General features: G+C 39.5%; 1 protein-coding gene across 3 annotated transcripts in view; it reads left to right on the forward strand.

Annotated features, from left to right (window-relative positions):
- The first annotated feature begins 9630 nt into the window (after positions 1 to 9630).
- Positions 9631 to 23813, forward strand: part of GRIA4 (glutamate ionotropic receptor AMPA type subunit 4) — a 324862-nt gene continuing 310679 nt past the window's right edge. For all 3 annotated transcript variants that reach the window (XM_058185710.1, XM_058185708.1, XM_058185709.1), the window contains exons 1-2: positions 9631 to 9745; positions 10948 to 11106. In XM_058185710.1, the coding sequence (XP_058041693.1) occupies positions 9658 to 9745; positions 10948 to 11106 (247 nt within the window). In that variant the 5' untranslated portion in view covers positions 9631 to 9657. The remainder of the gene's footprint in view (positions 9746 to 10947; positions 11107 to 23813) is intronic.

A 23813-nucleotide genomic window follows, 5' to 3' on the forward strand; every position in this document is an offset into this window, starting at 1 on the left:
AAAACGTTATCATTACTAGCAGAGGGAATATGTTTGTCAAAACTCATGTCAGGCCCAAATCTCTTTTTACGATTGATTGATTGATTGATTGATTGATTAATAAATTTGATAGACCAAGGGAATGTTGTACTTACCATGTACCTTGATCTTAAGTAAAATATCTGACAAGAAGATCATCAGCTCCAAGACGGCAATCTATGAAAATTTGAAAATCAAGAGACTCTTAGTAAGGAATATGTTGCTTGCAGTTAGGGGGAAAAAAGAGCATGAAAACTGCATGTCATATTAGTGGAGTTATAAGATCACCATCACCTCTATGACCTGCAAAGCCAAAATCACCTAGACCTTATTCACATGTACAGCTATCTAAATACCTATATTTATCTTTGTCTTGCACTCGTGCCATTACATTTTTCCTACCCTAATTTAGGGCTTCACATTTGTCCCTCTAAAGTTCGTCTTGCTGTCTTTTGCTCAATTTTCTAGTTCCCCAAGATACTCTAAAATGTTTGCTATCCTTCCTACTGTTAAGTTGTCTGTAAATTTAATAGTAATATTTTCTAACCTCTTATTCAAAACGTTTATACATACATTGAAATCATGGACAGGACTATAACAGAGGCAATATTCTGTTCAACATTTCCCTCCTGCTTCATGCAAAGAGAATCACATGTTTTTGTTAAGTACAACTGTATATCCATCTAAGGATAGCCTAACCAAGGTTACGTTTTGACATTTCTTCTGCTGGAAACTCATGGGATTGTGTCAAATGTTTTGCTGAAGCCAATGTACATTATATTCTTCACTTTCCTCTAGCTAAAGAAATGGTTGTGTCAGAAAAAGGAGATCAAGCTAGTTTGGCATAATTTATTCTTGATAAATCCTGCTGACCAGTGCATTATTTCTAAAATGTTCAGAACTTTGACTTGTTTGTCTAATATCAGAAAAGAGAGGAAAGGCTCGGGGATATCAAATTGGAGAGGAACGTCTAAAATCATGTTACTGAGATGGATCAGCCAATAAAGTTCATTCCTCACAGGAGGGCTTTAGGCCATTCACCACCTCTCTACCTGACCTTCCTCACAGAATTATTGGGATGTGAACATGGAGAGCTGTTTTGCTCCTGGAAGAAAAGCAGAATATATATTTAACTTAATACTGTTTTAAAAGATGTCAGATTACCCAAAATAAATAAATAAATAAATAAAAAATCCTGGATCAAAGGAAGCATGTATAACATCCAGCTGTGACTGAAAGGCAAGCAGAAGCAAAATGTAACGACTTGAAAAATTTCTTATAGAATGCAAGAAATTGTTCCTAAAGACAGTTCCTACTACTTACATTTAAAATCCAAATCTTGGAAAAGAACATATGATAATCATCATGTGTCAGATGATCATCAATACAAAGAAATTTTATAGCAAAGATCTGTTCCATAGTTCAGAATAAGTACCATTGAATAAAATGGCACTCAATCTCATGTAAAGGTAGCTAAGATTAGCAACTTCAAGTATATAAACAGTGCATGTCTGCTTAAAGCAGGGATGTCAAACTGGTGGCCCGTAGGCCGGATGCATCATGCGCAGGCCAAGCCCACTCTAGCTCAATGAAGGGAAAAAACTTTGCGATACATCACGTGATGACAACTAGAAACCCCGATTTTGACACCCACAGCTTAAAGGGAAAAACAATAAAATGTAGTTTCAGGATCTTCTCTCTAATTCTCTCTTAATTTCATAATGTCCAATCCTGCACCTCATTTTCCCTTAACTAAACAAACAACAACAACACAGTACATTCACAAATGATATTTGTTCAAATCAAATCAAATATATTTAATATTGTCTTCGACCAGCTTTTACTATAAAAAACAGAAATAGTTTGATATAATTGTTTGTTATTGAGAAAGGGGGGAAAATAATAGGACAATAAAAGAACACATCTAATTATAAGCTTTGCACAGTTGTTTGATTTGGTGAAGCTATTTGGCCAGATGATAGGTGAATGTGTAGTTAGCATCCCTTAAAAAATTATAAAGATAAAATGTATTTGTGTGGCCCTCGTATTAGGAAATGATTAGTGTGATCAGAGCATATAATCTTGGGGCATTATATTTTATATAATTAAAATATATTATATTTTTGTTTCTTCCATCTGTTTCATCCCTTTCACTCTACTATTTATTATTTTTGCTCCTCTGTGGCCATGTATTTATTTAACATTGTTAAGCATGAATATTGAATACCAAGAGATGAGAAATTTCAGAAGAACCTCTGCTCACTTTTCTTGAAAGAACACACCGTCTGTTAGTATTTCTCCGATAGAAGGTTTCTTTCAGTATATATGCAGGCCGAGGATGTTCGGCATTGCCTCGTCTTTTCTAGAACTTTTCTGTTTCCAAGAAAATCCAGAGTGGCATGGCGTTTCCTGAACATAATAAAGCTTTTGCCTTTTTTGTAGGCCAATTCCAAAACTTAGTGATTTCCTGTTCTACACAGAGCCTGCATTCAACCCCTCCCTTAGTCTAGCAGTAGAAAAGGAAGATGAGTAATCTCTTCACAATCATGACTATCAAGTGCCTTTTTGTTAGGTCTAAAGAGACATTTTCTCACAGCCTCCACGCGATTTTCTGTGCTCCCAGAAATCTTAGATCGGAGCATTATAGAACAACAACGATTATTGTGAGTATAAGTCAACCACCAGCAACATATAGCGCCTATATTTGTTAACTTAGGACAACACATTATGAATCTTAGATGTGGCTGCTAGTTCCTAAATACATGCCAAAAGTGATGGACAGGACAGTAAGATATATTGTTTTCTCATAATGTTATGGTTTAATGGGAACTCTGTTCAACTCTAGGTCAGGGATTATTGTTTGCACTGAAAATGCAGATATTCTGCATACAGCGATAATATACCCAGAAATTGATAATAGATATGTATCTGATTTTGTATCCTAATGTTTTCAAAATCTTGAATTCAAATCAATATTTTAGAAAGCTTGCTTGTTGGGTTAGTAGTAATAATTATTTATGTATGTATATAATCTTAGAATATATGTAATAGAGTACATCCTGTATAATTTCAAGTCAAATTTCATGCTTAATGGCAGAATCTTTTAAACCAGTGTTTTCAAACTTGCCAACTTCATTTTTGCTGCAGAATTATAGGATTTGAAGTCCATACATATTAAAGTTGCCAAATTTGAACAATCTAATATGTACACGGGATACAACCCAGTTCAAATTTAAGCACTTTTAAATACCCATTCATTGATAAAAGGCCTTAAAATAAGTGCTGTGGCAGAAATACATTTGCATTTATGATTTTTTTAGACCAGAGTTTGTTCCAGATAGTTATGGAAACCGTTTTGATCAGTCATGCTATGGGGAATCAGGGAAAGAAGCATAAAAAAAGCATCCAAAATTATTATCACCCTACAAGGAAAGTTTTTGCAGTTGCAGCAATTGGAGTATTTTAATTAGAGCCATGATAAAAGGAGATGTGATATATACTGGTATGTATTATGCATGGGATGAAAATGTGGACAGAAACACATAATGTTAAAACACAGGTTATACAAGAAAACAAAGTGTGGAAAGATTAAAAATATGTCTATATTCTACACATAAATAATTATGAATGTACTGCCATCAGAGGTGATTCTGACAGTTAATTTATATAGTTTAAATGGGGCAAGAAAAATTAATGGAGGATTAATTTTTAACTACTAGCCTGATGTCTAGGAGAATAATGGAGGATTAATTTTTAACTTTCTAGCCTGATGTCTTATCTACTGCACCAAACAATCCTCACTGGAGATTGTTTGGTCTAGTACTTAAGAAATCAGGCTAGAAACTTAGATTGTTGAGTTCTTATAGGAAAAGAGAAGGCAGACCTGGAGGGTGGAGTTAAATATATCATTAGTTTAGAGTCATTGGTAGCCACAAGAGGTCTAAGTCTAGTTCACCATGAATTCTGTTGATCCTGATCTAGCACCAATTTAGTGCTGACTGTTAGTTGACTAGATTCTTGTGTATAAGCTTCAATAAATGACCTATGCTGCAGATTTACAAATGGGGGAGGAAGAGAGAGAGGGAAGGAGGGAGAGAGAGAGAGAGGCTCCAAGTAATGCACCCATTACAGATCAAACTCCGAGGCATTGGTTTTCCTCAAAGACCAAATTTATTTAGATACACCATTTTTGCGCTACTGGTGAAAAGCCAGTACTACAGTTCCTGGGCTTTTCACCCTAATATAAGTTTCAGTTTCTCACATTTCCAAAACAATCGGTCACAATGTCCAACCAAGATGAAAGCTAGTTGCTTAGCAACTTCCGTCCTCCTCCTCCTCTTCCTTCTCCTCCTCCTCCTCTCCTCCTCCTCTTCCTCCTCCTCCTCCTGTCAGTGAGCCATTGTAATGTGTATGGCTCATCAGCTAGTTATGCTGAGGTGACTGAAGACTCCATCCTCCTCCAGCTCAAAACTGCGTCAAACTGAATTAACGTTAGAACACCCCAGAATATCCCTCACCCAAGTAAAATTGAGGCCGTGGTGGTCTACTGGTTAGGATTTGGTGCTCTCACTGCCTTGACCCGGGTTTGATTCCTGGTTAGAGAACCACCCAAGCCAAAGATGTACTCCATGACTCCCGAGAGAGATAGAAGGAGAGAGAGATTGGTTGCTTTCTCATTCCTGAACCCTGAACTGCAGAAATAACTATTTAAATAGTAGAAGATAGAAGTAGAAGATAAGAAGTAACAGTGAAAGAGGCTAAGAGTCTCCTTGTCCACATTTGTGAATTTTGGTTGACCATCCAACATGTTGGACCAGATGTTGGCTTGATCTAGCAGGATCTTCTTGTATTTTATGTTCTCACACCAGTTGAGTTTGCTGAACCATACAGACTGATCCCTATTTGAATTTATTTGGTATTCCCTGAATTAGGAAACCACTATTTCCCCTCCACTTTATATTCAAGGACAGCTGATTTATTTCACACACACACATACACACACACACACACACACACACACACACATACACACACACACAGTGAGAGAGAGAGAGAGAGAAAGAGAGAGAGAGAGAGAGAAAGAAAGAGAAAGAGAGAGGGAGGGAAGCATAGACTCATCCAGGGTGGAATTTTGCAGGGTTTTTGAAACATAAAAAGCTATTAGTGGGAGTTGTGAATAAGACTAGGGTTTTTTATAACACGCTGTATAAAAATTCTAAGAGTCCTGAAATGAACTTGTATTACTCTGAAATCATAGTTGATTAATGAATTCAAAGTTTGTTCATATTGATTAACAAATTCAAAGTTGAGGTGAAGTTTGAACTAGGGACTTTATATTTATAGTGTTGTGTGAACTATGAAGTTCACACAACACTGCATTATATTGCTCTTGGTTTCTTTGGCTCATTTTGGTCCTTTTAACATATAGTATATCATGGTGGCATGAGTGAAAGCTCTATATCGTGACTTGGGAACCAGGGCTATCTACAGTCAAAAAAGTGAAAATGTGTGAATGACTTCAGTCCAATTTTAGTATGGGGTTGCACAGAGCTTTGATCATATGGTCACAATTGTCATCTTGTTTTTCTTGACCATATGTGGATACTCCTGCATATGTATGATGGCCTGCAAACTTGTAAAAAGAATACAACTTATCTCTGCAGCAGAATTTGCGTTTGCTTTTCGTTGTATTAAATGAAGGGACGATGGGAATTGTAGTACAAAACAACTGGTGGCCTAAAACCGAGTAACATATGGATAATAAAATAAAAGCAAATTCAGGAAGACTGGCCATCGCACAGCTCAAGGACGACTTGCTGGTCAGCCTAGGTGGAGGATGTTCCATGTGGGAGAGCCCCTCCTGCTGATATTGTACTTGCGAACGGATTCCAAGGAGACAGACAGCCTGAATTCACACAGCATGTTTGATCCAGTTAGTTGCGAAGCGACATCTTATACAGGATCTTAGCTTTCTGTGCATATGGACTGCTTAGGGTTCCATAACTTGCTGGAAGAGTGGAACTTGGCCAGTAACCTGGGTTAAACTCATTGTGTGATGCTGCTGTTGGGTTTGAAGCTCCCCACACACTGATGCTTTAAGCAAGAGCTTGCAAGTCTGAATGAGCTATGACCCCCCCCCCACTTTCCACTTCAAACCCAACAGCAGCTCCACACAATCAGCTTAACCAGGTTACTTGCTCAAGTTCTCCCCTTCCTGCAAGTTACGGAAACCCTAAGCTGTCCATATGGTCAGAAAGCTAAGATCCCATCTAAGAGTCTATGGAGATTATCAGTCATCCAATACACGGTTGTCCCAAAGGTGCTTTTTCAAGAGGCAACTGGACTTTCTGGTTTTTCTTTGAAGGCGTTTCACTTCTCACCCACGAAGCTTCTTCAGCTCTGAAGGGTTTTCATCCCAAAGTGCATAGCTAAATGTCTATGGAGCTTCTCAGTCATCCAGGTCATGGTTGTCCCAAATATGCTTTTTCAAGAGGCAACTGGACTTTCTGGTTTTTCGTGGAAGACATTTCGCTTGTTATTCAAGAAGCTGAAGAAGCTTCTTGGATGACAAGGGGAAATCTTCAAACAAAACCCAGAAAGCCCAGTTTAAGAGGTCACTCTAAGGCCATCTAAGAGGTCACTCCACAACTAGCCGGGTTGAACTTGCTGTGTGAATTCAGGCCGCTTGTTTCCATGGAGTCCGTTCACACGTGTAATATCAGCAGGAGGGGCTCTCCCACGTGCGAACCAACCACCCTTCCTAAGGCGGGGCGGCGAGTCCTCCATGGCCTGTGCGGGCGAAGCGCAGGCCAGCGAGGCGAGGGACCCACCCGACCAACGCCGGCCGCCCAGCCCGCCCGCCCGAACTTGCTTTGAGGGCACGTTTCCCTCTCTGCCGCTCGGTTCATCCGAGCGCCTTTATCTGGGCGGGGTTAAGGCAGGATTGGCGTCCGAGGCGCTGCTGAGGGAATGCCCACCGCGCGGTGGCGGTTCTGGTGGCGAGGCTGTGTTTGCGTGTCTGCCGAAAGGAGCCAGGGCGGGAAGGCAGGCGGGAGAGAAACAGCAAAGGAGAGGCAGGGTAGCGGTGGCCGGAGCAGGAAGGCGGGAGGAATAGCGCAGGTCTAGGGTTTTCCAAGCGCAGCGGCGGCGGCGCGGCGCGGCCAGTAGACTCCTTCGCTCTCACCGCTCAACTCTCTCCCTCCATCTTTTTGCGCGTGAAACCTTTGCAGTCGGACCGAAACCTCTGCCGAGGTTATGGAGACTGCGGGAAAGAGGCGCCTCGGCAGGATGGCTCGCTGAGTGGGGTGGGGGTGGGGGAAGGGGACGGGAGCGGGGGGGGAGGGAGGGGGAGAAGAAGAAAAAAAAAAAGAAAGAAAGAAAGAGAAGGAAAGAAGAGACCAGCCACCCCTCTTCTCTTTTCCCCCCTTTTTCCCTTTCGTTTGGCTTCCCCTCCCCATTCCCCCCCCCTCAACTTGGTGTCCAGTCCTCCTTCCCCCCCTCTTCCTTCTCCCGGCATTATCCCCCCCCACCACCACATCCTCAATGCCTCTCTGAACAACATATAGGAAGAGCGCGGGAGGAGGAGGAGGAGGAGGAGGAGGAGACCCAGGGAGGCAAAGAGAAAGAAGAAGATGAGGATTATTTGCAGACAGCTTGTCTTGTTGTTTTCTGGATTTTGGGGACTTGCAATGGGCGCTTTTCCTAGCAGCGTGCAAATAGGTAAGCGCTGCATTGGGCTGGAGGCGAGGTGTGTGTGTGTTTGAGAGAGGTGGGGGGGGGAGAATGTTGAACCCGGCGGGGTGGCACGGAATGGAGGGAGGGAGGGAGGGAGGGGAGAAAGTGGAGGGGCAAACTCCGATCCTGGCCACAGCTTTCCATTTCGGAAAGAGGGGAATCAAGTGTCCCCGAGTGCCCCTTTCCCGTCCCCCTCACGTGTCTTTGTGAAGGGAAGGATGCGTGGTGGGCTGGTGGGAGAAGGGGGGGGGAGGGAAAGAGAGTGGCGACTCTGCCTGTTATGATCGGCAAGACGGATATGTATACAGATTGTAGATACATATATGCATGTGTGTAATGTGTGTTCAAACTTGGGAAGGTGTTCCCACCACCTCTGAAATGCACCGTTTCTCCAAGATCCTCCGTAAACCTCCTCTTAGCCCAGCCTGCTCATTGCAGCAAGCTATTTGTTAAGGGGCCCGTAGCTGGTGATAGTGTTAGATAGTCTTGGGTACCATTACTTTGAAAACTTGGCTGTGATTTCTTTTCTTTCTTTCTTTTTAAAAAAGGTCTCCCTAGCATCCTTATCCCACTTGTCTCTGCCCCGTTTTGGTTGCCTTCGTTTTTTTTCTCCTTCTTTGCATGGGACTCAGCCCTTGAAAACCTTCCAGTTCCAGCTAAACCACTGCATCATTTCTCGTGCACTCCTAAAGATGCTGTTAATAAGGCTAAGCAACTTCCTGCCTGCCCAGAGGCTGCAGAAGAGGAAAGTTCTTGATGTTCTCCCACCTCCCAAAAAAATTATTCTTACCCTTTCCTAGTGTCAGCCTCATAAAAAGGGAATGCATATAAGGTCTCAGGCTCTGCCGTACTTAAAAACCTTTTCCTGTATTTTGAGAGCTCTGTTCTCTTTAATCTGCCTGCTGCTTTAGATGGGGAGGGCCAATTTAGACCATTCACATAGATGAAAGGTAAATGGTTTCAAAGGTCATTCGCATCCTAGCAGATACGTAAAGGAAGGAGGAATGGGGAGATTTGAAAATGGAGAGGGGGACTCAAAACCCTACCAGAAACGGATTCTAAAAGTCTCCCAAGCTTTGAGTCTTTAGCAGGCCAGCGAGGCGAGGGACCCACCGACCAACGCCGGCCGCCCAGCCCGCCCGCCCGAACTTGCTTTGAGGGCACGTTTCCCTCTCCTGCCGCTCGGTTCATCCGAGCGCCTTTATCTGGGCGGGGTTAAGGCAGGATTGGCGTCCGAGGCGCTGCTGAGGGAATGCCCACCGCGCGGTGGCGGTTCTGGTGGCGAGGCTGTGTTTGCGTGTCTGCCGAAAGGAGCCAGGGCGGGAAGGCAGGCGGGAGAGAAACAGCAAAGGAGAGGCAGGGTAGCGGTGGCCGGAGCAGGAAGGCGGGAGGAATAGCGCAGGTCTAGGGTTTTCCAAGCGCAGCGGCGGCGGCGCGGCGCGGCCAGTAGACTCCTTCGCTCTCACCGCTCAACTCTCCCTCCATCTTTTGCGCGTGAAACCTTTGCAGTCGGACCGAAACCTCTGCCGAGGTTATGGAGACTGCAGGAAAGAGGCGCCTCGGCAGGATGGCTCGCTGAGTGGGGTGGGGGTGGGGGAAAGGCACGCGAGCAGGCGGGGAGGGAGGGGAGAAGAAGAAAAAAGAAAGAAAGAAAGAGAAGGAAAGAAGAGACCAGCCACCCCTCTTCTCTTTTCCCCCCTTTTTCCCTTTCGTTTGGCTTCCCCTCCCCATTCCCCCCCCCTCAATTTGGTGTCCAGTCCTCCTTCCCCCCCTCTTCCTTCTCCCGGCATTATCCCCCCCCACCACCACATCCTCAATGCCTCTCTGAACAACATATAGGAAGAGCGCGGGAGGAGGAGGAGGAGGAGGAGGAGGAGACCCAGGGAGGCAAAGAGAAAGAAGAAGATGAGGATTATTTGCAGACAGCTTGTCTTGTTGTTTTCTGGATTTTGGGGACTTGCAATGGGCGCTTTTCCTAGCAGCGTGCAAATAGGTAAGCGCTGCATTGGGCTGGAGGCGAGGTGTGTGTGTGTTTGAGAGAGGTGGGGGGGGGAGAATGTTGAACCCGGCGGGGTGGCACGGAATGGAGGGAGGGGAGAAAGTGGAGGGGCAAACTCCGATCCTGGCCACAGCTTTCCATTTCGGAAAGAGGGGAATCAAGTGTCCCCGAGTGCCCCTTTCCCGTCCCCCTCACGTGTCTTTGTGAAGGGAAGGATGCGTGGTGGGCTGGTAGGAGAAGGGGGGGGGAGGGAAAGAGAGTGGCGACTCTGCCTGTTATGATCGGCAAGACGGATATGTATACAGATTGTAGATACATATATGCATGTGTGTAATGTGTGTACAAACTTGGGAAGGTGTTCCCACCACCTCTGAAATGCACCGTTTCTCCAAGATCTTCCGTAAACCTCCTCTTAGCCCAGCCTGCCCATTGCAGCAAGCTATTTGTTAAGGGGCCCGTAGCTGGTGATAGTGTTAGATAGTCTTGGGTACCATTACTTTGAAAACTTGGCTGTGATTTCTTTTCTTTTCTTTTTTTTTAAAAAAAGGTCTCCCTAGCATCCTTATCCCACTTGTCTCTGCCCCGTTTTGGTTGCCTTCGTTTTTTTTCTCCTTCTTTGCATGGGACTCAGCCCTTGAAAACCTTCCAGTTCCAGCTAAACCACTGCATCATTTCTCGTGCACTCCTAAAGATGCTGTTAATAAGGCTAAGCAACTTCCTGCCTGCCCAGAGGCTGCAGAAGAGGAAAGTTCTTGATGTTCTCCCACCTCCCAAAAAAATTATTCTTACCCTTTCCTAGTGTCAGCCTCATAAAAAGGGAATGCATATAAGGTCTCAGGCTCTGCCGTACTTAAAAACCTTTTCCTGTATTTTGAGAGCTCTGTTCTCTTTAATCTGCCTGCTGCTTTAGATGGGGAGGGCCAATTTAGACCATTCACATAGATGAAAGGTAAATGGTTTCAAAGGTCATTCGCATCCTAGCAGATACGTAAAGGAAGGAGGAATGGGGAGATTTGAAAATGGAGAGGGGGGGGAACTCAAAACCCTACCAGAAACGGATTCTAAAAGTCTCCCAAGCTTTGAGTCTTTATGTTCATAAACATGAATTTTATGATTAATAGGAAAGCTACTTGCAAGGGCTGGCGTAAAAATAACGGATGCATTTTCTTCCTTTTCTGTCGTTTATTTGCTGATAGGTGGTCTCTTCATCAGAAACACAGATCAGGAATATACTGCTTTTCGATTAGCAATTTTTCTTCACAACACCAGCCCCAATGCATCTGAAGCACCTTTTAATTTGGTTCCTCATGTAGACAACATCGAAACAGCAAACAGCTTTGCTGTAACAAATGCCTGTAAGTAAAATAACCGTTTCTCTAAAGTTATGATCACATGATAGTGAAATGAAGACACTTGTGTAGTTACATCCCTTAGGGGTGAAACAACAACAACAACAATAACAAACCCTTGAAATTTTAAGTCCCATGTCCTGGATGCATTGAAACCACAGTTACTTTTGTGTTGTTGGTGAAACCCTTTGGGGTGACTTGTATTGAATAACTGGATATGGCATTTACTTTTGTGTTATTACTGTAGTTTCTTACTTTTGGGTTTCTATGGTGATGCATTTTGTGGTTCTTTTTAAAAACACGAATGCCTTGATCAATTTAGCAACCTCCACAGTCTTTCCTGTGTGCCAACAAGATATGGCATCCTTGGCTGTGTTTGGAAAGTCGCTCTGATATTTTCAATCAGGAGTGTTTTCTAATCGCTGAGAGCAGAGAGGAGGCTGTGAGAGCAGTGATGTGCATGGTTATATATTGGAGTGACTTGACACTGCAGTTGGTCTGGTGATGTCACTTGTGGCTGCCCTGCTCCTATATTCTGGGTTGTAAATGTCTCTTATTATCTTGTAATGCATACATCCTCTGGATATGTCTCCATACGTCCATACATTGGTGTCAAGTCAAGTTAATGTCTGATCTACTTGAGTGAACACATAACTGGAATTATGCCTCTGTATGTATATATATATGCACTTATGCGCGTGGACTTGTTTAAAGAGAAAGGATGCGCTTAAATGTGATGGTTTTTAAAAAGGGGTGCTTCTGAAGACCATACTGGATGTATCCCAGCTTGCTAAAAATATTTGTGATATTTTTTCTATAAAATGTACGTAAATATATAAAAGATATATTTGAAGTTTAGGGTAGAAACCTGCCATACGTGGACTGTAAACCTGCAATACTACAACAAATAAGGCATGTTGAGATCCCCTTTTCTTTTAAATTTGGGCACTACACTTAAAAAAAGGGGGTTCCAGATTCTGTTTTCTCAAAAGATATGTGATCCTTGAACAAGAAGTTTCAGGTACTGTTTCTTTCATGGCGTTAAAAATAGGAATATGCTGCCCAAGGTTTGAAAAGCACATTCCTTGTGTTGTTTTCAAATGGAGCCTTGGCACTTTAATATGTAACACACTGTTTTGCATCCAAATATCAACATGAGAGTCTTAACCCAGTTCCAAAGAGGAACTGCAGGACAATTGCCAAGTGAAATGGAGCAGTTCTTTTAAGTTCCTACCTGACCTTACAAAGAAGCTTCCAAATTAAGAAAGTTGTGCTCTCTTCAGCTTCAGATGTTTTTATGCTAAATGCCCCTGCTGCATTACACGTGAACTATTATATTATATATTATAGGAAAATATTTTGCCAAGATATTTCTAAGGGAGAAGGGTACAATATTCTCCTTGGTTTTTAGGCAGGGGATATGAGTTTCATAACTGGAATTCAAACTGCAGGTTGAAGTGCTCTTAACCAATAAGTTGCAGAAACTCTTCCTATGTAACCCTCTACAATTTTAGAGAATATATGTTGTAGTACTACAGAACATTTTTCCTGTGACCTATAGTGTCTGTGTCTGCGTGTGTAAAGAAAGATTTGTTTTTATTTAGGTATTATATATTTATAAATTAAGACCAAAAATTATTTTTTCTTGGGTTATGTGATTTTTTTTAATTCATTGTTCCTATACTGTTTTTTGTCATCTATCGATATTATGTCAATAGCACATTTCAATAATGCATAGGTGATAAATTATGTCATATATAGAAAATATTGAAGAGAAAAATCTGCATAATTTACATGTGCTCTTTCAGACTATATACAAGTTATGATTCCAGTTACATTTTTTAAAAATCTCTTTAGCTACAATGTCAATGAAATGAAATCTCATTCATTTCAGTGGAAGGTATCTCAGCATATATTTATATTCCTCTTCAAATGGATTGAAATTACATTGTATCATATATTTTATGGTAACTAACATTAAGCTTTGGGTACATATTTTAAGAACAGTTCTTTTTGGTTTTTGAAGAAGAGGGAACAGAATATTTCAATCTTATATTAAATATTCCCTCTTAATGAAGTAAGGGTGAACGGTCTAACAAATGAATGAACATATTGCATGTCCCTTAAGCTACACAAGAGCAGAATCCTGCAAAAATCAATTGTCTGATAGCTGGAGGACATTGGTTTCCATGTGATTGCATTAGCTGGGTTGACAGAGGCTTCCAGAGCACAGATGTGTGATATGTTCTAACCTAATTAAAAATATTTATGGAAAAATGCACTAATATTGTGGCAAGCATGTACAGTATAAAAGCCAATCTGACTCTTTGTCAAACATAATTTTGGATTGACTCTTGTGTGCAGAAAAAGAAGAAAATTAACAGAAATTCTGATGAAAAAGTGTGCCTATGTGTGTGTGTGTTTGTGTGTCCTTGTATAGTAGTTCTAAAAACCAATCTGTATAAAGGTCTCTCAGCTGACAGCTATTGGACATAAATGAATATTGATATAAAGTCAAACCTCAAAGATTTAAGACGTGGTCATTTAAGTTTTATTTCATTTTTTTTTGAAGGGATTATTTATTGAAGCTACACTATCTGGAGCATTTTGGGAATTAAAGGCAATAAACAAAACACAGAGAGATCTGTGTCAAAAGATGAATTTACACAATCAGGAATGATCCTGTAGGAACATATGGAGCCAAGTAAATTTCTCTACCTGATACATTAGTTTGTTTTTGTAACTACAATATTTGTTTCGCTCTGTATAAATGTCATGTTCCTTCTATTTTGATTTTCTCCTGGCCCTCAGATACAGGAAAAGCAGATGATTTGAACATATAGATTCTACTGTGGTTCAATAAAGATGACATTATTTATGTTAGTATAGTTCACATTTCTTCCTGTTATGTGTTAGGCTTTTCATACATTGTTCTTATGTTTTATTGCAGATGGGATTAAAATGTGCTTAAAGAGATAGGTCTAGTTGAATATGGACATAGACAATTTCATCACTAGACCATCATAAAGCTTATATCTGTACCTTTAAGAAGATGGCCATAAGTTGACTAAAATGTTTTTTATGATGATGTTAATAATCTGAATGTATGCATAGAAATACTATTATGATAGAATTAAGTACACGTGGGGTATATTTGTGAATGTATGTTATACCATACCAACATATGTGTAGTAAGCAAGCTTTTGCATTTGTCTGAGGACTTATATTTCCAAAATAGGCAATTAATGGGCAGCACATTGCAACATTGCATACCATTCTCAGATTTATTTATTTATTATTTATTTATTAATCATATTTATATACCGCCCTATCTCCCGAAGGACTCAGGGCGGTTCACAGGCGATTAAAAAACACATAAATACAGAATAAAAACAATTAAAAAACTTATTTTAAAGCCCGTTAATTAAAATATACAAATAAAACCCAATTAAAACCCATAAATTTAAAATCTAGCTCAGTCCTGCACAATTAAATAAGTATGTTTTAAGCCCGCGGCGGAAGGTCCGAAGGTCCGGAAGCTGACGGAGTCCGGGGGGTAGTTCGTTCCAAAGGGTGGGAGCCCCCACAGAGAAGGCCCTTCCCCTGGGCGTCGCCAGACGACATTGCCTCGCTGACGGCACCCTGAGGAGACCCTCTCTGTGAGGGGGGATGGGTCGGTGGGGGGTAGTCGGTAGCAGTAGGCGGTCCCGTAAATAACCCGGCCCAATGCCATGGGCGCTTTAAAGGTGGCCCCCAAGACCTTGAGGCGCCCCCGGAAGGCCACAGGTAGCCAGTGCAGTCTGCGCAGGATGGGTGTTATACGGGAGCCACGAGGGGCTCCATCTATCACCCGCGCAGCCGCATTCTGGACTAACTGCAGCCTCCGGATGCCCTTCAAGGGGAGCCCCATGTAGAGAGCATTGCAGTAATCCAGGCGAGACGTCACGAGTGCGTGAGTGACTGTGCATAGGGCATCCCGGTCCAGAAAGGGACGCAACTGGCGTACCAGGCGAACCTGGTAAAACGCTCTCCTGGAGACGGCCGTCAAATGGTCTTCTAGAGACAGCCGTTCGTCCAGGAGGACGCCTAAGTTGCGAACCCTCTCCATCGGGGCCAATGACTCGCCACCGATGGTCAGCCGCGGATTAAGCTGACTGTACCGGGATGCAGGCATCCACAGCCACTCTGTCTTGGCGGGATTGAGCTTGAGCCTGTTTCTCCCCATCCAGACCCGTACGGCCTCCAGACACCGGGACAGCACTTCGATAGCTTCGTTGGGGTGGTCATTTTCTTTTGCACAACAGAGGACAAAGCCAAGTTAGGGAGGATAAAATTAGGTTGTCACATTTTCCCTCTGTAAACATGGTCCTTTTCATCTGAAAATTTTTACTTGTTCTTAGGCTGTCATATAGGTATATACTACAGCTACATAGGCAATTGGTTGTATTTCTTTTCAATCAGCTTCTCTTAGCTTCTTTTTAATCAGATTTGTCTGAAGGAACCTGCATTGCAAATCATGGGAGAACTATTTCTTGGGAATTTCTGAGGTAATCTTAGCTAGGTTATGCGTTAGGGAGATCGTAGAAACCAATGGATTAATTCCACAATTTAGCAGACATTCACAATTTACAGTGTCTTTTATAATCAAGGTATTATTAATTGTAGCAGTGCAATGAACAAATAATTTGCTGTTATACATTACTCTGTTGCACCAAGGTGTTTAGATCAGTTTACTCCCCACTGTTTGGTTTGCATTTAATGCTGCTAATCAACAGAGTATGATTGATGACTGAAAGCACTATAATGGCTCCTGTTCCTGCATTGGCTTGAACAGTTTGGAGATAATTATGATTAGCATTCAATTTACACTGGAGTTATTGGTGACAATATCATCAAAAAATTTTTATATATTTGGTTCCTACTATGACTTGTAATTATATTTCACAAGTTATTTATGTGTTATTGGATATTCTTATCTTTTCCACTATTCTACTATTTTGTGACTGGACAGAATTTATATTTTGAGTGAATTATCGGCTTCAAAAGACTCTGATTGTATATCTGCACCAACAAATAAATGCATGGATTTATTCTGATCCCTGCAATGCTAAGATAGTGTAAAAAGTTTTTTTGGCATTACTTGGCTATTTTCTTGGTGTTATTCACAAATGCATTGGTGTCAATATTTAAGATCCTCCTGTTTGTTAGAAGCTATTTAGAAGTATACCTGATTCAAATAGAATGTATATAAAAGGTATGCAAATATATGAAAAAGCATTTGGAACTTCAAAAGCTAGAGGAGTTGCAACATTGATATCAGATAGGGTGTACTTTGAAAAACATAAGGTAATTTTGGATGAAGATGGAAGATATGTAATAATTGTTGGAAATCTTAATGAGGAAAAAGTGACACTTGTTAATTTATATTTACCGAATGAAAAACAAAGAGAATTTCTTGAAAAAATAACAAAAATTTTGGAGAATGAAAGTGTAGGGAAAGTAATTGTGGCTGGGGATTTTAATTTAATCAGAGATAAAATAGACAGTACTAATCCCACCCGCTGTGGAGGAGCAAATAAACTGGGGATTTTAAATATGTGGATGCTTCAAACGGCGTGGTTGATGTGTGGAGAGAGGTTAAAGGAATTGAGAGAGTATACACTTTTTTCTAAGATATATAATACATATTCTAGAATTGATTATATTTTTCTTTCTAAAGATTTGTTGAATAATGTGGATAAGGTAGATGTGGGAATTTAAAGATTCTGATCATGCAGAAGTTATGGTGGACTTAGATTTTAATTTTGAGAAAAAAGAAGCTATTGGAGATATGACGAAATTGTATAAAAATGAAAAGGATAAAAATGGATACTTAAAAATTGGAGGAAAGTTGGAGATTAAATGATAACGGGAGGTTAAATTTGAAATTGTTTGGGATGCGATGAAAGCGGTGTTTAGAGGAGAGTATTAAATTATCAAGTAGGAAATATAAAAATTATAAAATTAAAATGGAAAGAGATAAAAATAAGATTAAAGAATTGGAAAATCAATTTTGCTTACTAAAGAAAAAAATTCTTCAGGAGCTTAATATGTTAAGAAATAAAATGATAGAAGAAGATACAGAGTTAGTAAAAAGAAATTTGAGATTTTAAATAGGAATTTTTGAATTTAGTAATAGAAATTCTAAATTATTGGCAAAGATGGCGAAAGATAAAAGAGAGAAGAGAGAAATTGGAGTTTTGATAGATGATAGAGGTATAAGATGTTATAAAAAATTAGAGAAATGTGAAGTGGTTAGAAACTTTTTTCAGAATCTATATTCAAAGAAACCAATTAATCGGGGAAAATTGCAAAGCTATTTAGAAAAGTATGTGGTGAAAATTGATCAAACATATAAGGAATTGATGGAAGAAGATATAACACAAGATGAGATTAATGGAATAATACAAAAATTAAAATTAGGGAAAGCTCCAGGTGAGGATGGATTACCTGTTGAGTTTTATAAAGAATTTAAAGAATTAATAATACCAAGACTGCAAAAATTATTCAATGGAATATTACATGGTGGGAAGTACCTTCGTCATGGAATAGAACGGTGATATCCTAATTCCTAAACCAGATAAAGATTTAGAAAGGATTGAGTCCTATGCGCCCATTTCTTTAATTAATCAGGATGCAAAGATATTTACTGCTATTATAAGTAATAGATTAAATAGATTTATAGATAGATATATAAGTTATAATCAAGTAGGCTTTGTGAAGGGTAGATACATGAGTGATATTGTTAGAAGAGTATTAAATATTATAGATGTAGCTGAATATAATGGTGATAAAATTGGTATAGTATCATTGGATATTTTTAAAGCTTTTGATTCTGTACAATGGGAAACAATTAAAGTAATTGTGGAGGCTTTAGGCTTTGGTAATAAGTTTATACATGTTATTTCAAAATTGTACCAAAAGAGCAGTGCAAGAGTGAAGGTGAATGGAATATTAACTGAAGAGATAAAATTAGAAGCTGGTACGAGACAAGGATGTCCCTGTCCCCAACATTATTTTTATTGGCTATGGAAATATTGACAAAATGATAGAAAAGATGAAGAATTAGAAGGATATAAGGGTATAAGATAAATTTGTATCGGATGATACTTTAATTATTTTGAAAAATGTAGAGAAAGATTTGAAAAGATATATAAGCATTTGATAGAATTTGAAGAAATGACAGGATTGAAAGTAAATTGGTCAAAGTCAGAATTATTGATGGATAGTAATGGTAATGAGTCTGAGAATATGCAAGAGCAATTTGGGATAAGGATTAAAAACACATTGAAATATTTGGGTATAGTGCTTTCACTTAAGGTTAAAGAATTGAAAAAACTTAATTATGATGTGGTGATTAACGAAATTGAGAAGAAGATAGATAAATATAAAATTTTAAAGTTGTCTTGGTTTGGTAGAATTGCAATGTGTAAGATGATGTTGCTGCCCAAGTTCAACTTTTTATTCGAGATGCTACCACTAAATTTGACAGAGAAAGATATTGAAGGATATCAGAAAAAACTGGATAAATTTTGCAATGGTGGCAAAAGACCCAGATTAGTGAAGAAAATGTGGTATCAAAATCAAAAGGAAGGCGGATTAGGAATCCCCAAATTATTTAATTATTACTGTGCGTATGGTATCCGGATAGTGGTAAAAATACTTAAAGGTGAAGATAATTATTGGAGAGATTTAGAGTTAAGGGATATAGAGAAATTTGGATCAAGGTGGTTTTTAGATAAAGCAAATTTAAAATGTGTAAGTAGAAGTTATTGGTTAAAGGGATTAAGTAAAATGTGGAACAAATTTGTTAAAATTTTAATTCCGGATATAATCTTTTTGGGGGAGACAACTGGAATTTGGCCGATTAAAAATAATATAAAACGTAATGAAGTGATTAAAGAGGAAAATATAGAAATTATTAAAGATTGGATAAAAGTTATGGGAAATGAAAGGAGGAATAAAGAAATTATTGAAAAATTAGGGTTAAGTTGGTTTGAAAAAATACAGATAGAAAAATGGACAAAAAAACTAAAGGAAAATTATTCGATAAATAGATGTGAAACTGAATTTGAATATTTAGTATCTCGGATTATGAAAGATGAAATTGGGCTAAAGGGACTCGTTAGTAGGGTTTATAAGATTATAAATTCTGATGAAAAATTACAAAGAGTGATGAGGACAAATTGGGAAAAAGATCTTAATATTGAAATACCAGAATCAGATTGGAATGTGAATTGGAAGAGTAGAATTATGAGAACTTTATCTATAAGGATTAAAGAGCACAATTATAAAGTTGTTTGGAAATGGTATTTGACTCCAGTAAGATTGTCACAAATGGATAAAAAAACTAGTAAAAAATGTTGGAGATGTGAGATGGAATTGGGGACTTATGAACATATGTGGTATAATTGTGATAAGGTTAAAAAGTTTTGGCAACAATTGGAAAATGATATTTGAAATGATGGGGAAAGTAATAACATTGAGAGTGGAAACTATATTATTGTTGGTAATTAAGGAAATAGAATTAACAAAATATGAAAAAGAATTGATTAGAATTATGATTATAATAGGTAGAATTATAATAGCTAGATATTGGAAACTAGATGTGATTTTTAGAATAGAAGAGTGGAATTCTGAAATGTGGAAATTAGCTTTAAATGATAAAATGACATGTGATATTAAAATTAGAAGTGGTGTGTATAAAGAAGATATTTTCTGGAAGACTTGGAAACCATTTGTGGACTTTGCGCTTGGAACATTGGACGCTTCAGTACCTGTACCTCGAGAACGTGGATTTTGGCAATCATGAGGATATATCCGAAGACCCAAATCTTCCTTTTATGTATAGCACAAGGGTGTAATAATGTATTTTCTTTTTGTTTGTTTGTTGCAAAAAAAAATAATAATAATAAATAAAAAAAAAAAAAAGAAGTATACCTGAAAAGATAATGCATGAAGGTGATAGGAAGGTACCCCAAACATTATCATGCAGAGACATTTCTCAGAATGAGCAGTCAAAGGTAGATTGATACATATCTGTCTGTCTGTCTGTCTGTCTGTCTGTCTGTCTGTCTGTCTGTCTGTCTGTCTGTCTATCTATCTATCTCAACATGCAGTGGTGCAAATGTTGCATCTTTTTAATGTGTGATTTTTCAATCTTCTTAAAACTGAAAGAAATGGTTGATTTAATAAGTTATCTTTAACTTATCAGAGCAGCTGCATCTTTTTTCAGGTTCATGTAGAAGCCTAAATAAAGACATTGCTGTTTTAAAGAGTAGCTGCAGTAATGCACTTGCATGTTCTAGAGAGGAAAATTAGGTTTCCCCAAATTTAGGAGTAACCATCATACATTATTTTCTTTTCCCCAGCCCCCAAGTAAACAAATGTGTAAATACGTTAGAGCAATCAAAACAGCCTCCAAATATAATACTCATGTTCAAATGCATTTCACAGACTTTTACGGAATATTTCTTAATTTCTTTGTGTATTGACTGCATTCTACCCTGTTTCCCCAAAAATAAGACATCCCCTGATAATAAGCCCAATTGGGCTTCTGTGGGCATGTGCTAAAATTACCCCCCCCCAAATAAGCCCACTTCAAAAATAAACCCACCCCCAAAAATATTTAAACACATGCACAGCCAGTCCCCACCATTTTCTCTGGTTAGGATTAGGGTTAGCTGGAAATCAGGTAATACAGCAAAAGACACCCTGTCTTGCTCCATGTGCTCCAAAATAATAAGACCTCCCCGAAAATAAGACCAAATGCTTATTTTGGGGTTCAAAAAATATAAGACAGGGTCTTATTTTTGGGGAAACACGGTAAAGTGACCCTTTGTGATCTCCACAAAAACAAACAAACAAAAAACAAACAGTTAATATAAGTGACTGATTGTGTTAACTGTCAGAGACCAATAGATTTTCTCCAGGAAAATCTGTTCCCAATATGATGCTTCAAGTTTGCCAGAGGTGCACTCATTGTTGCTATCAATTAAGTCCACACACTTTGCTGCTGGATCATCCTCTTCATTTCCTTGTATCTTTCCAGCATTACAGATTTCTCCAGAGAATCTGTGGTCTTTGGATAATGTATCTAAACCATGAGAATTTGATTGGTTGCCGGTGTCTTGAATGAAAACTCTGGGTTTTCTGGAGTTCTCCAATGCTAAAGTTCAAAAGTATCAATATCCTTTCTAGCCTGCTTCTTGGAAGCCAAACTTCCATTCCCATAGTGTATCACTGGAAAAACCATAGCCTGCATCTTCTGATCTTTATAGGTACAGCATATTCCAGGATGTGAATATTTCTAAGGCCTTCATTGTTGCTGTACCATGTGCTGGTCTGCAGCATATTTCTTCTGTGCTGGCTCCTTTCTCTTGATAGTCAATTGTAAAGGATAGAAACTGTTCATTTGTTCAGTTTTTTAATTGTCAGTTCTAAGGCTGGTGTTATAGCTGTTTATTAATTGGTCTTTATATCTACTCCTAGTCCTGGTGTGCTTACTTGGCTTCATTACTATGATGGAGAGTGTTTGTACAACCAACTATCAAAACAACTAATAAAATAAAACAAACTATAACATGCTCTCACCAGTGACCATTTCGATGATAGTTACATGACAATAGCTCTGTTGAACAACACTGTTTTAACTACTAAGAGCCACAGTGGCGCAGTGGTTAGAATGCAGTACTACAGCTAATTCTGCTGACAGCCAGCAGTTTGGGAGTTCGAGTCTCACTGACTCAAGGTTGACTCAGCCTTCCAGCTTTCTCAAATCAGTAAAGTGAGGACCCAGATCATTAGGGAAATATGCTGACTCTGGAAACCACTTAGAGAGGGCTGGAAAGCATTGTGAAGTCTTAGTGCAATTGCTATTGCTAATTTTCTAAAGACAAATATTAGGCCACAACTATACCACTTGGGTGAAGCTTGTTGCTGTAAGTGGTGGTCCATGAGAAAATTTTGGTGGTCCGCAGAAAAATTATTTGCATTTTTTATATTGCACTAAATCCTCAAACTATGGCCCCTGGACTGGATAAGTGCAATGAACATTTGTGTTGCTGCAGAATCTCCCCCTTTGAGGGCTTTTTGTGTGGGTTGGAGGGGGGCAGAAATTCCGACTCTGGCTCTGCTTCAGCCTCCTGTTGCGGGGCTTTGGGCGAAGGCTGGAGGGAAATGCTGCTGTTGGCGAAGAGACGGAGGGCCTCGTTCCAGTGGGACTGCATCATGGCCTGGAACTGGCTGACCATCTCAGCCTGCTGAGCCTCCAGGTGCCAGTATTTGGCCTTGCACTCCCACAGGTCTTCCTTCTGCTTGGAAAGCCTATTTCCTAGTCCTCAGTGAGGTGTTTCTGCTGCGCCTCCTTCTCGGTCAGATCCAATTTGTACTGAGCTGTTTTGCCAACTCTTTCTCATGGTGGTTGCTTAGCTCCAACAACTGCTTCCTGTTGGGGCCCTAAGGAGCCTGGGCGGGGTGGTGAGGAGTAGCTGGGAGGGGTGGGGTGAGTAGAGGCTGGCGAGGCACTCGATGTGAGTGACATCGAGATAGCCATCGATTTGGCTACGCCCAGCTAGTCACATGACCACCTAGCTACACCCACCCAGCTGGTCATTAGGCAGATCATATTAGTGGTCCATGGGATTTAAAATTATGAATTTAGTGGTCCCTGAGGTCCGAAAGGTTGGGGACCCCTGATCTAGTTGATCACCCTTTCCAAAAATAAACTGGTTTTATTTGAAGAACAGGGTTTTCCAAAGTATGAAGAACTTTATAGTTACGTTGTTATAAAAAACTCCCCCTTTCCCAAAGTTTCATTGAATTATTTTCATTGTTCATTTGGGTTCATTTTGGTGTTTGGATTTCAGAGCAAGTGTATACATTAAGATTGGCTCAGCAACCCCTGTTCTAAAGGTTCTAGGAACTAAGCCATATTTTATAGCTTTGACTTGTATCCATATATCAAACAGAATAGATTGAAAAAACCAAGAAAGTCCAATTGCCTTTTGGAAAAGCACATTTGGGACTTCCTAGAGAAGTGTTGTAGACTATTTTGCCATGCTATCTAATAACGACTTGAAACTACTGGGTTACTTTTTCAAGAGTTTTGGACCTATCAATATGTGGATAATATTTTTCCCTGTTTGTGTTATAATTCAAGGAAGTGGTTGATGTTCTGCATCATTGTCTGGTTCTTGGCGTACATTAATATGGGTGCACAAAATGAACAGCTCTGGAGAAAGTTGTCTGAAAACTGAATTGTTGGATTGAATTGTACTCTATATTCCTAGATTCACTTTTAAACTTGATAGATTTCCAGAGTAGTTAAGTATGTTTTGTTCAGTCGGTGCTCCAATTCTACCCTTGTGAATATCTGCTCCAATCATGTTAACAGTTTATTAACATTACTGCAACTACTTTTCTTACAGACAACTTGAAAATGTCATCTGGTTTATAATCCTCTAGTCATGTAATTGACTAGGGCCTGTTATAGCAAACATTTAACTTACAACAACTATTGTGAATGACAATTGATTTGGGAACATAAATGAGTTAAAATTATTTTAAAACCTTCATTTCCTTATAGTGGCCTTCCATTAGCAATGAAAAACTTTAGGAACATAATAAACTAATTTGTCTTGTATTTGAATCATCACTGGTTATTGCATTTGGAA

Source organism: Ahaetulla prasina, chromosome 5 (genome assembly GCF_028640845.1).
Source record: "Ahaetulla prasina isolate Xishuangbanna chromosome 5, ASM2864084v1, whole genome shotgun sequence".
Taxonomy (NCBI): Eukaryota; Metazoa; Chordata; class Lepidosauria; order Squamata; family Colubridae; genus Ahaetulla; species Ahaetulla prasina.